Source organism: Ursus americanus, chromosome 30, assembly GCF_024610735.1.
Source record: "Ursus americanus isolate L20-20 chromosome 30, mUrsAme1.1.p, whole genome shotgun sequence".
In the NCBI taxonomy this organism is placed as follows: Eukaryota; Metazoa; Chordata; class Mammalia; order Carnivora; family Ursidae; genus Ursus; species Ursus americanus.
This window is the reverse complement of record NC_142156.1, coordinates 25,240,432-25,252,461: the sequence shown is the minus strand read 5'-3', so window position 1 is coordinate 25,252,461 and position 12,030 is coordinate 25,240,432. Positions and strand designations below refer to the sequence as shown.

The 12,030-nt window shown below is 54.7% G+C and overlaps 1 protein-coding gene across 3 annotated transcripts in view; it reads left to right on the top strand.

Moving 5' to 3' along the window:
- The window catches only part of GOLGA3 (golgin A3), a 42,561-nt gene that overhangs the window by 20,475 nt on the left and 10,056 nt on the right, over positions 1–12,030 (top strand). For all 3 annotated transcript variants that reach the window (XM_045815653.2, XM_045815651.2, XM_045815652.2), the window contains exons 8-16: positions 1,088–1,290; positions 3,485–3,622; positions 4,887–5,048; positions 5,323–5,691; positions 6,943–7,020; positions 7,748–8,011; positions 8,472–8,566; positions 9,288–9,504; positions 11,570–11,713. In XM_045815653.2, the coding sequence (XP_045671609.1) occupies positions 1,088–1,290; positions 3,485–3,622; positions 4,887–5,048; positions 5,323–5,691; positions 6,943–7,020; positions 7,748–8,011; positions 8,472–8,566; positions 9,288–9,504; positions 11,570–11,713 (1,670 nt within the window). The remainder of the gene's footprint in view (positions 1–1,087; positions 1,291–3,484; positions 3,623–4,886; positions 5,049–5,322; positions 5,692–6,942; positions 7,021–7,747; positions 8,012–8,471; positions 8,567–9,287; positions 9,505–11,569; positions 11,714–12,030) is intronic.

Sequence of the window (12,030 nt, the reverse complement as noted above, 5' to 3'; positions counted from 1 at the left end):
CAGCAGAGCTGACTGGGACTCACATGGTATGAGTGCCCCTACGGGGAGCCGAGGGCGTGTCTGCTGTGTTCTGGACTGGGATGGCCTTTCTAAAGCGCCACCACCCTAATCTCTGAAGTACACCTGGCTCCACGAATTTCTGATAAGGGATCGTGGATCCTCTTACACTATCATTTTTGTTTGTTTTTTAAGTTTTGGAAATGGACTTTAAAATGGTAAGTGTTTTCTTAAATGTTGGGTATAATTTTAGTTTTAGAGTATTTGACCAGTTTTGTTTGTAGCGTGCTTAGTTGTGGTGACTTCCTGTCTCCTCCTTTCCTCCCCCTCTGCCCTCATCAGTGTTAAGAGTTGACTAGATCAGTCCCCCAGTGGGTTTTAGTGAAGGAAGCAGCACAGTACCATTCTGTGTATCGACACAGGTACCATCAGGCCATTCGAAGACCAGATCTATAGCACCCACAGTGGCTTTGTGGGCACACAGTTGACCCTCAGTATCCGTGGATCCCTAATTGTGAATTCCCCGGCTCACTCAAATTTGTCTGTAACCCCAAGGCAGTACTGAGCTCGGTCACTTGTGGGCAGGAGCGTTCTGTGCAAGCGGGGTGTTGCCCAGCACGCTCACTCCCAGCTGAGCAGGTGCCCTCTTACGGTTGAGCGTCACCTCCTTTGCATCTTTATGCTTTTTAGGGTGGTTTTACTATTTAAAAGGAACTTCAAACACGGTCATGTGCTCTTAGCACAAGAAGTCTGTGATGTGTTTTATGGAGAGAATATGTGTGTTAGGTGAGCTTTGTTGAGGCATGAGTTATCGTGCTGTTGGCTGTGAGTTCAGTGTTGATGAAGCAGCACTATAGACTAAATAAGGTGCTTCACACAGACATCAAACAAGATTGTGTATTGATCCGTAGATCCGCTCTTTCCCCCCGGGGAGCTGTGGTTCAGCACCCGCAATTGCAGTGTGAATGAGAGTTGGCTGTGTGTCTCGCTCTCTGCCGAGAGCCTGGCTCTGCTTGGCGTGTCCGTGCAGAGCTGCAGGCTCTCCTGTATGCAGCAGGTGCTCTGAGCTGCTCTGCTTGCTTGCTTTCAGTGCATGACTTGCGACAACAGATGACGGCCCTGCAGAACCAGCTCCAGCAGGTGCAGCTGGAGCGAGCCACCCTGAGCAGCAAGCTGAAGGCGTCCCAGGCCGAGATCTCATCTCTGCAGCATGTGCGCCAGTGGTACCAGCAGCAGCTCGCCCTGGCCCAGGAGGCCCGGGTCAGACTGCAGGGCGAGATGGCCCACATCCAGGTATGGCCCCTGACGTGTCCCGTGGGGAACAGGTGCCTTTCTCCTAAATTAAAAAGTTTCTCTGTTTTTAGATTTTATGGATACATTTTTTAAAAATGGCATGTAGTCTGCACCCTCCACGACCTTCTGACACCAGGAGCCTTGCAGCTTCTGCTTGCACATTTTCAATTCTGAAATCCCCTCCTGTGCCCACAGCTGTGACGAGTCCCCCCGGGGGGGGGGGTTGCCTCCCGTGGTTTAAATCCAGCTCTCAGCCGTGTGTCTGCCTGGGTCTCAGCACTCTCATACCAGCTCCCGTGCCCTGGTCACTGCCCTCCTGGGTCGTTTCTGACACGCGCAGAGCTCAGCCTGTGTCACCCTCTGGTTGGAGCTTCACTTTGGTGCAGCGACTTGGGCACCAGGTCTTTCCCCATGAACACTCTTGTTTCTCTCCATTTTGTTGGGGGTGTAGGCATGTCCGCCTCCGACGCTTCACAAGGAGCGGGGGAGCGTGTGACCGTCCAGGCCCATGGAGTAATACTTTGCCCTGTGCTTTTCCCTGAGGCCTCTCCCTCTGGGCCTGTTGTGCTCCAGAGGCGCTCAGGATCGTAGGCAAGTGCCTGAAATGCACTTTGCTCCACATCTTGGTGCTTTGGACTGATTAGATCGTGAGGATGCCAAATGGTGCCTCGGTCAGCCTCTGTCTTCTTTTTGAATTCAGCTATAGGTTTTGTTCTCTCTCCCTTTTTTCCTTCGTCCAGATAAAATATTACAGATTAATTAAAACTTTATTTAAGTAGATGTAAAATACTAACTTCACCAAATGCTCCTTAAAAAAACACAAAAAAAACCTCAAGTCTACAAATACATGAAATAGAAATATTCTTATATTTGTGTTACATATGTTTTAAGCCAAAGGACCATGTGGGTAAGCATTTATTCTACTTAAAATATACTTGGAAATCACTGTACAAGTTAATGCAAGCTTGAAGCGACAGTATATTTATATGAGGCATAAAATATTTAAAGAAGCTACATTTACGTGTCTTGACATAAGACAGAAGTGGAGGGAGGGCCCCGGGCAGTAGAGTCTGAGAGCCATTACTGCTTTTCTCAGATACCTCCAGAACCCAGGGTCAGCATTCCTGATTAGGGTGAAGACATTTCCTCCCTCTTTCCCTGGTAACACAGAAATGTTGCCAGGGACGTTGAGGCGGCAGGACAGAGCAAGGTGGTCTTTTTTTCTTTCATTGCCTTAGAACACAATTCCAGCAAATGGCGCCTCCTCGTGCTCTGGGTAGCTTCCATTTAGACCCCAAAATTCACAACTTCTGGTCACATCTGGCATCACAAGTCAAGAAGTGTCCACATTAGATCTGGAAGTAATGTGCAGGGAGATCCAGTCACAGATCCGTGTACCCGCAGGCTTCTCTGGCCTGAGCCCCATCTTGGGGTGACATGCTGTGCTGGGCAGCTTCTGTGTGAGAGGCGGTGGGTCAGAGGAGGCCTGACTATCTGACCCCGGGCTGGACTGTTTCCTGGGAATGGCCAAGGTCAGCCTGGCAAATATCTCAGACAGGCACTGAGAGGTCAGGGCGTGAGATGTGTCTGGTCATAGGCTTTTTGTTGTTGTTTTTTTAAAGATTTTATTTATTTATTGAGAGAGAGAGAGCGAGAGCACAAGCAGGGGGAGCAGCAGAGGCAGAGGGAGAAGGAGACTCCCCACTGTGCAGGGAGCCCGTTGCGGGGTTCAATCCCAGGACCCCAGGACCACGACCTGAGCTGAAGGCAGATGCTTAAGTCACTGAGCCACTCAGGCGCCCCTGGGCATAGTTGGTCAGGTCATTTTTTGTGCAGATTCCAGTCCCTGCTCTCCCTGCGACCAGATAAGTCCCCTCACCTTTGGGCTCACAAATATATCTTCTTTGGGAACTTTGGTTAGGTCTTGCTTGCTACAAAGTGCATAGCCTTGGGGGGATTGACCACTGACATCTGGGCTGCCAGCCTGCCCCTCTTAGGCACAAGCAACCCAGATGGCCCAAGTGTCGGTGGGTGACAGGAGGGTAGGCAGTAAGCCCTTCGTGGGGGGGTCTTGGGGAGCAGCTACCCCTGGGGGCCATCGCTGGGTAGGGACCCTCACCGTCACGGCCTCAGGGATATGCCGGTCTGCACTTGCGTGTGAAATCTTTCTACCTTGTGGAATTTTTCTCTTCAGGTTGGACAGATGACCCAGGCAGGCCTCCTGGAGCACCTAAAACTTGAGAACGTGTCCCTGTCCCACCAGCTGACGGAAACCCAGCACAGATCCATCAAGGAGAAGGAGCGCATTGCTGTCCAGCTCCAGGGCATCGAGGTGAGGGCTTGCCATCCTGGGACCGCAGCATGCTGGTGGTCGTCTGGGGTTGGGGCTTTGTTTTGACACTGGTCAAGGTTAAAGTTTACAGACGTGTATGTAAACATTAACGTTATATATGCAAGCATTCGAGTGTCTTTTAAAATGATCTTTTGGACAAGCAGCAGTGATTTAAGGTTGGGGATTCCGACCCTGACCTTCACTGGAAGCTCATGTGTCTCTCTAATCTGAGCTGTTGGTGCTAACTTGTCTTCCACTGATGTGCGTGGGCCTGGGCCCCTGCACTCGGCCAGCGGTGGGGCAGATGCTGGCATAGTAGGTGGAGGAAGCCGTTCAGCATGTTGGGTCTCTGGAAGCCTCTGAGCTCTCAGCTGGTGTCCCGTTTAAGGCCTGAATTAGGATATGACCAGCTGCCTCTGCAGGTTTCCAGGGTAGTGGGGCTCAGTAACTTTCAGCTAGTCTCCTTAGCTGTGAGACCCCGGGTGATTTCTTACCCTCTCTGAGCCTTGTTCCTTTGTGTTATAAAATGAGGGTGACCACTCATACTCAGCAGGCTTGTTGGGGATGGAGAAGGAACAGCGCACAACATCTGGGCAGCACGTGGCCTGGCAGTTGTGTGCTGAGAATGTGGGAAGTCGGCGTCCTGGGACTGTGGCCGCTCCCCAGCCTCCCACTTCTCTGCACACACCCATGTCCTCACGGGTGACGAGGGTGACAGAAGAGCATCATGGCACGGCAGACATCTGCTTCAGGGGCTCAGTACCAAAGAACTGAAAAAACTTTAAGTTATACACTGATGATTTTTCCTGAGAAGCACACCTAGGTGTTGGATCTTATCTACATAATCACACCGTAAGGAATGCGGTATTTGTCGGACAGCCCTGCTCTGGTTTTACCAACTGAACAAGAATGTTCCCAGTATCACATCCCCAACGCAGGGACACACTGCAGCCTGTCCTCACGTTAGAGGCAGCCAGGGAGGGGTCACTCATCACTTTCTCCCATTTCTTACAGCTGGTGGTCTGCTTGCTTCTCCCCTTAGCCCCGCCTGAGGGTCAGCCGCGGGAACCGTGGGCAGAGGAATAGGTGGAGGGGCCTGTCTTTTGGGCAGCAGGAGATCACCAGCCTTGGGCCCCTGTGGCCCTTGGCTCCTCTGTATGTGGGGCGAGGACAGCACAGTGATGTGGATGAGGTTTTCCCACTCAGTCTGCAGTGGCATCAGGTTATCCTGCTTGTTAAAAAAAACACTGTTTTCTGTGCTCAGGCCGACATGTGGGACCAGGAAGCTGCGTTTGTGCAGATTCAAGAGGCAAAGACAATGGTGGAGGAGGACCTGCAGCGGAGGCTGGAGGAGTTCGAAGATGAGAAGGAGCAGCTGCAGAAGGTGGCGGCCTCGGCTGCATCCCTGGAACAGCGGTTGGAGCAGGCAAGCACCGGCCGTGGCCTCGCCCGCCGGCCTCACTGTGCACGTTTGTGCTGGGGTGTCCGTCGCATTCGTTACGCTGTCATATCATCAGTTGGGCTGCTGTTGCGGGCCTGGCTGGGTGTTGACTTCTGCTGGTATTCTTCCACACCAGAACTTTCCATATGGCACACTGACCCCAAAGCGTCCAGATGATCTAAACCCTGTACACGCTCTTGGAGCAGGGCCGTGCTTTCATTCCAGGACACTCACAGTGAATCTAGTTCCTGTTTTCCAGGTGAATTTGACTTTGCAACAGCGAGACCAGCAGCTCGAGGTGTTACAGCAGGAGCACCTTGATCTGCTGAGGCAGCTGACCTCGACGCAGGAGACGTTGCAAGCCCGGGAGCAGTCCCTCGGCGACCTGCAGATGCGCTTCGACGAGCTGCAGGCCAGGCTGGAGGAGCTGCAGGGAGAGGCCGCCTCCAGGGACGACACCATCCGCTTCCTGCAGAATGAGAAGATTGTCTTGGAGGTGGCTCTGCAGGCGGCCAGGAGTGGCAGGGAGGAACTGGACAGAGGAGCCAAGCGCTTGGAAGAGGGCACCGAACGGACATCACAGGTTTTAGAGCAGCTGAGGCAAGAGTTAGCCGTCAAGTCCAGCCAGGTAATGCCCTTTGCTGCCATTCTGTGATGAGTGGAAATCACACGTGTAAGGACCAACGCTGGCTCTTGGCTCCTTTGTTTAAGCACCTTCTTTGTAAACGTGGAAGAATGCTTCTAGGGCAGGGCCCAGGGCTCGGATGGGGGGGGCGCACACCAGCAAGCCTTGTGCTTCGTGCTGGCTGCTGGGTATGTAGGTGCTGAAGGCTGGGAAACTGAGTCATGTTTGGCGCGTTGAAAGGAGTCTACCAAGGGGCACCTGGGTGGCTCAGTCAGTTAAGTGTCTGACTCTTGACTTCAGCTCGGATCATGATCTCAGGGTCATGGGTTTGAGCCCCACGTCGAGCTCCACACTTAGCATAGAGTCTGCTTGTCTCCCTCCCTCTTCTTGTCCCCCCCCCGCCCCACGCCTGCTGAAGTGCACGAGCGTGCTCTCTCTCCCTTTCTCAAATAAAGTCTTAATTAATCTTTAAAAGAAAGAAAAGAAAGAGAGAAAGAAATCTAAGAAACCCCAGTTTCTGTCCACAGATGATGTGGAGCTCAGATGTGGGAAAAGTTGCATGGAACTTTTGGTTTTTCCCTGCTGCATGCCCACAGTGGGGCCCGCTGGACATGTGGCAGGATGGTCGTGTGTCTGTGGGTGAAGGCAGGGGACACCGGAGGGTCCAGGCATGTATGGACATGAGCTAGCACACCACTCCTGGGAGCTGTTACACTGACAGCGTGACGTGACCTGATGTAGGCAAACGTTAATAAACACAGGACGAGGAAGGTGCAGGGTGTGCAGGCAGTGGAGTTCACGTCAGGGAACAATTTGCCTTTAGATTGCCTTCCCTGAGCATCAAGGACGAGGAAACCGGTGGTGGGTTTCCCTCTGGGAAGTCAAGTGCAGGGGTCTGGGTTTCCTCTGCATACACTGCCCTGGGCCCCGTCACTTCCCAGACAGGACATGAAGGCAAGTCGCAAAGCCTCGGCACAGTTTAGGGGGGTTGTGGGGACCTTCTGGATGAGGTTGAATTCGATCTTACTGTTGGCTCCGTAAGAGGGACGCCAGCTGGCCCCTGAAAAATGTGGAGATGTGGGGGTTGGGGTACTCTCTCACGCTGGAGTCTTGCCTGTGTCATCGTGCAGTGTCTGGTGGCTACACTGTGGGCTGAGGCGATGACCCTGCGGAGGGAGGTGGGAATGGTGGCTGGCCTCCTTGTCTCCCTGGGGGCAGAGCGGCCTCAGTAGCGTCTGCGCGTGTCCTTTGCAGGTGGAGCACCTGCAGCAGGAGGCCGCCACCCTGAAGAAGCAGACACAGAAAGTAAAGGAGCAGTTTCTTCAACAAAAGGTAAAAACGCGTTGTTGGTTTTCTTTATGCACAGCAAATGTATGAAAAAAATCCCATGTGTTTTAATAATTCTTCTAGAGCAAAACTGGTCAAGAGAAAAGCAACGTTTAGACTCCCTCGGTTTTTGTTTTTAAGGCATTGATCTCTAGCTGCGCTCTCACCCCTCCTGCTTTAAGGTCCCGAGTCAGGATGCAGTTTCAGAGTAGGGTTGGCATCTGTGATGTGGATCTTGGCCTTTTGTCATGTCAGAGAGCTATGCCGGGCTGTGACACAGACTGACTTTTCTGTTAACGTGTCTTTGAAAAATTACACCCTGATGTAGCATTGAAATAAGTCTTGGCTCATGCAAAGGGTGGTTGCTCACGTGTAATGTGAGCGAAGCTGGTGTTGGTCTTGGAGGCATGAATGCAAAGCGTGGCCAGCACTAGGGTTTTGAGGAAGGCCGGCCCGAGGGAGAGTTAGAAGCGGTTCTGGCTTTTGTTGCTGGGATGCAAGCCAGGGGGCAGGCAGCAGAAGCCTGGTGGTGCGGCTGAGGGGAGAGCACTTGCCTGGGCCCCAGGGAAGGTGAGGCCGCCAGGTGACACTGGGCCTTAGTGGACGGTGTCCTGGAGTTGGTGAAATGTGTTACCTGTAGTCCAAAACACGTTATGTCATGGGTCCGTGGCGAGCACTTTGGTTGAAGGAGGCTGCAGCTCGTGCTGCCTGCAGCTTCTGTCTTGTTGGGCAGGTGATGGTGGAGGCCTACCGGCGGGACGCCACCTCCAAAGACCAGCTCATCGGTGAGCTGAAGGCCACGAAGAAGAGGCTTGACTCAGAGCTGAAGGAGTTGAGGCAAGAGTTAATTAAACTTCAAGGGGAGAAGAAGTCTGTGGAGGTGGAACACGTGCGCTTGCAGAAGGAAGTGTCCCATGTCCGTCAACAGATGGCCGACCTCGAAGGGCACCTCCAGTCGGTGCAGAGGGAGCGCAACGAGATGGAGACGCACTTGCAGGTCTGGGATGTGTTTGACTTTGAGGTTCGGCCAGACGTGCTCGGGGTGGAGGGCAGAACAGCCTGGAACAAGTCCCTCCTGCAGCTCCTGTCCTGGAAGGACAGGCAGACCGACAGGTTCCTTATTGGAGGCAGCATGGGGCTGGAGGCCCTCAGCCATTGGTAGTTCACCCCAGCAGGTGCTGAGAGGGGCCTCCTGGGGGCTCGGGGTTCCCTTGGGGACTGTCGGCAGAGCCATAAGCAGAGGCTGACCTGGGTGTTCCCTCCAGGCATCTGGACTGTTCTAAAGTGATCACTTACACAAAGAGCAGACCTGTGTCAGGGTCCTCCTCAGAGCCCTTGTCCTTGAAGGTGACCCTGAACCAGCACCATTGAGCCACGAAGAGCCTGGTCCTGAGAAGCAGGCTGCAGAGGGTGGGCTTTGCTCTCCTCACTTTGTCTTTTCTTCCCTTCTTCTGAAGTCTTTGCAGTTCGATAAAGAGCAGATGGTGGCTCTTACAGAGGCCAATGAGGTGCTCAAGAAGCAAATTGAAGAGCTGCAGCAAGAAGCCACCAAGTAAGTGGCTCCGAGGCGTGTGCGGGCGGCCTTGAGCTCTGTTGGGGACACGCAGCAGCTGAGGGCCAGGGAAGCCCAAACACACTGTCGGGAGCCCTTGCCGAGGAGAGGGAGCACAGGCTCTACACGTAGGCAGCCAGGAAAGTCAGATTCCACAGTGAAGGCTGGAGAGTGGACCCCATCCTGGTTTGGGGGCTGCCTGCGGTGAATAGGCATTCCTTCCGTGTGTGTGCTCCACGCCAGGTGCATGTGGCAGCGCCTTCCCTTCCTGGTCCCCCTGGCAGGGCCGACGCCCGTGTGTATCCGTCTTGCTGTGCGTGTGCACACCAGGTAGCCTGAAGCCCATGGCGTCTCGTGTCCTGCGCTGCGTTACTTGTCAGCTGGAGGTTACTTGTGAGCTGCGTTGTTGAGATTATTACTGCCATTCAGGAAGAGCACTGGAAGTGTTGTTCGGAAGGACAGCAGTGTCCTCCGTTTTTCACGAGATCATTTCAGCGGCTCTGAGAGGGGAGCAGGGCAGGTGTAGGTGCAGGGCTGGGCTCTGTGGGGCTGCCGACACCGACCCTGTCTGGGGGATGGATCTGGGAGGAGCGGCAGCTAGCCGGGGTGGGGCTGGGGTGGGCACGGACGGGCATGGACGAGCCTGTCCTTGGTGCTGCTGCCAGGGCGTCCTGTGGAAGTGAGTTCAGCCCACTTCTCTGTCCTGCCCGCCACACCCCAGGGCTATCACAGAGCAGAAGCAGAGGATGAAGCGGCTGGGCTCAGACCTGAGCAGCGCTCAGAAGGAGATGAAGACCAAGCACAAGGCCTATGAGAACGCGGTGGGCATCCTTAGCCGCCGCCTGCAGGAGGCCCTCGCCGCCAAGGAGTCGGCAGAGGCAGAGCTGAGCCAGATGAGAGCCCAGGTGGCCGGCGGAGGCAGCGACCTCCCTCTGCACGTGGGTAACCTGTCTGCTCCTGGCCAGGCTGCCAGTTGTGCAGACTCAGTATTGGGGACTCGATGTGTTACAAACATTCACTCTCTGGAGACCTGCGGCAGAATTGGCGTGTAGGCAGCGTTTCTGTCAAGTACTGTGTGCTAGCGATGTGAACATTCTCTCGATGAGCCCTTGCACACCTGCATAGGGCACGCCGTCGCCTTCCCCAGCCTCCCTGCCCGCTCCTGTCCTTCTCCCCCCGCCCCTCGGTGCCTGGGGAGGGGTTTCCTGAGTGCGGGAAGCACTGTGAGCAGCCTGAGTGCCCGTGTCGGGGGTTGGCAGGGTGGGGGGGGGTGAGTATTTGGAGAGTCCAGGGAAGCTCTTTGAAGTGGTCTTGAGTAAACAGGAGGCGTTAGAGTGCGTGGGGTGCGTCTCAGCAGGGGGTGCTGCTGTGCAGGGCGTGCAGGAAGACTCGTGCTGTCTAGGGGGCATGGTGGGCTGGGGGCAGGTCCTGCTGCAGGGGTAGGGGTGCGTGCAGGTGGGCCGGGGTCAGGGGTGTGTGCTGGGGCTGGTGTGGGATGGAGGGCTGACTGACGGCCCGGGCAGCGTGAGACCTCACTCTTCTGTGCTGGGACATTGATGGGCAGTGGTCGAGCACAGTTGAGGCCAGGCGAGGCTGTGTCGGGGAGACCACGTGGGCTCTCCTGCAGTAGCTGAGAGACGACAGGACCACACGAAGGCTGCAGAGCAGCCAGCGGGACAGGCCGCTGACAGCATGTGGTCACTCAGGAGGGAAAGCCGTGAGCCGGCAGGGTGGGCCAGGGGCCAGTGGAGGGGGCAGCACCCACTGTCCATGTCGGGGGTGGTTGCAGATGGCTGTGCTGATGGCAGTCAGCTGGGGAAGGAGGTCAGTATGGGCCAAAGTGGGACGGGAGGGGCTGTAAACACTCAGACTAGAAAGAAGAGGGACCCTGTGCATGGTGAGGGGCACGGGCTCTGCTCTTCCTGCCGTTACATCATGAGGCAAATCCTTTTGCTCTGGATTATTTTTTAGGATAAATGGGCGGATGTCCTCCTGGAAGAGGATGGAGGATGGGGCCAGCAGGGCGGGGACTCTGGGCTCGCAGGGCGTTTTTATTCCTTTGATGAAGGCTGTCAGAGCTCCCCAAGCGTCCCCGTGTCCTCGGTGCCTCACAACCTCCCGGCTTTGGCCAGCGTCACGTTCTACCTAACTCCATTAATTTGCTTTTTGTTTAATCCTATCCAACGTTTCATTTATATGTAGCCATTGTGTTTCTTACTAAATGAAGCTTATCTTGATCTTCTCTCCATGTAAGAATTTATGAGTGGGAAGCCATCATAGCACGTTGTTTTCTTGCCAAATCAGGTAAATTTAATACTTCTTTACCTGATTACTTTATAAAATAGTGGGAGGGGGAAAATTTATGAAGTTGCAATTTCCCTTCAACCGAAAAATATTTCTCTGCTTGTTTCTTGGCCCTTTGGCCTCCACGGTGTCAGGGACGGACTGTACACGTCCCCCGGGAGCCTGCTCTCCCCCTGCTGTACAGCAGCCTCAGAGGCAAAATCCTGGGGCCTCGGGCAGGTTCCTCACCTTCTTGCTCCTCAGGACAGCGAGGCCCAGACGGAGTAAACAGTAGGACCTCCTTGGTTAGAATGGCCAAGTGAAGAAACACGCAGTGATCCTAATAGTGGCCGCACCGCGGCAGCGAGCGTGAGCGTGAGCGCACACGCGTGGTGTTCGTTCCGCCGAGCCTGGTGCGGTCTGCTTGCTGCAGAGAGTAATTTATCATTCTTATTTGTAAGTCAGAGGTTTTCTGTATTTTCGGCTCACTTAACTGGAAGAGTTACTTTGTGAGTCGTTAACGTAGCCTGTGCACACTGTGGTGGGTTAGCCAGGTCCCGTCGGGGGAGGGGAGTACGGTAAGACCCTCAGCCGCAGTTGAGCGTGGTCAGCAGGCTGACGCCGTGGGTGCGATGCCGCCCTGCAGGGAGGGAGGTGAGCACCTGTCACGTGCCGCATTGGAACCCATGACCAACCCCACCTTCCCGTCCTGGCTGTTAGGAGAGAATCCAGGCTCTGGAGGCAGAGCTGCAGGCTGTCGGTCACAACAAGACGATGCTGGAGAAGGAGCTCCAGGAGATTATTGCACTGACCACCCAGGAGCTGGAGGAGCACCGGGAGAAGGTGCTGGAGCTGGAGGACGAGGTAGGCCGAGCTTCGTCCTCACATAGCTGGACGGGCCTCGCCATCCCCGTGCAGCTGTGGTGCAGAGAGAGGGTCCTGCAGGGGCAGAACCTATCCTGTGGCTTGCATCCACACTGTGCTTCTGTGTGCCGTCTCACCACTTGTCTGGGTCCCTCTCACCAGCCCCCCTTACTGCGAGGCTCCTCACACGCTCTCTCGAGCACCCCTCCAGAGTGGTTGTCAGAGCGTTAGGGTTAAGATGCCCCGGGTAAGAATACTCTGGTTGCAAATGATGAGAAAACCTATTCTTTAAAAGTACTTCACCTAACTCTTGGGCC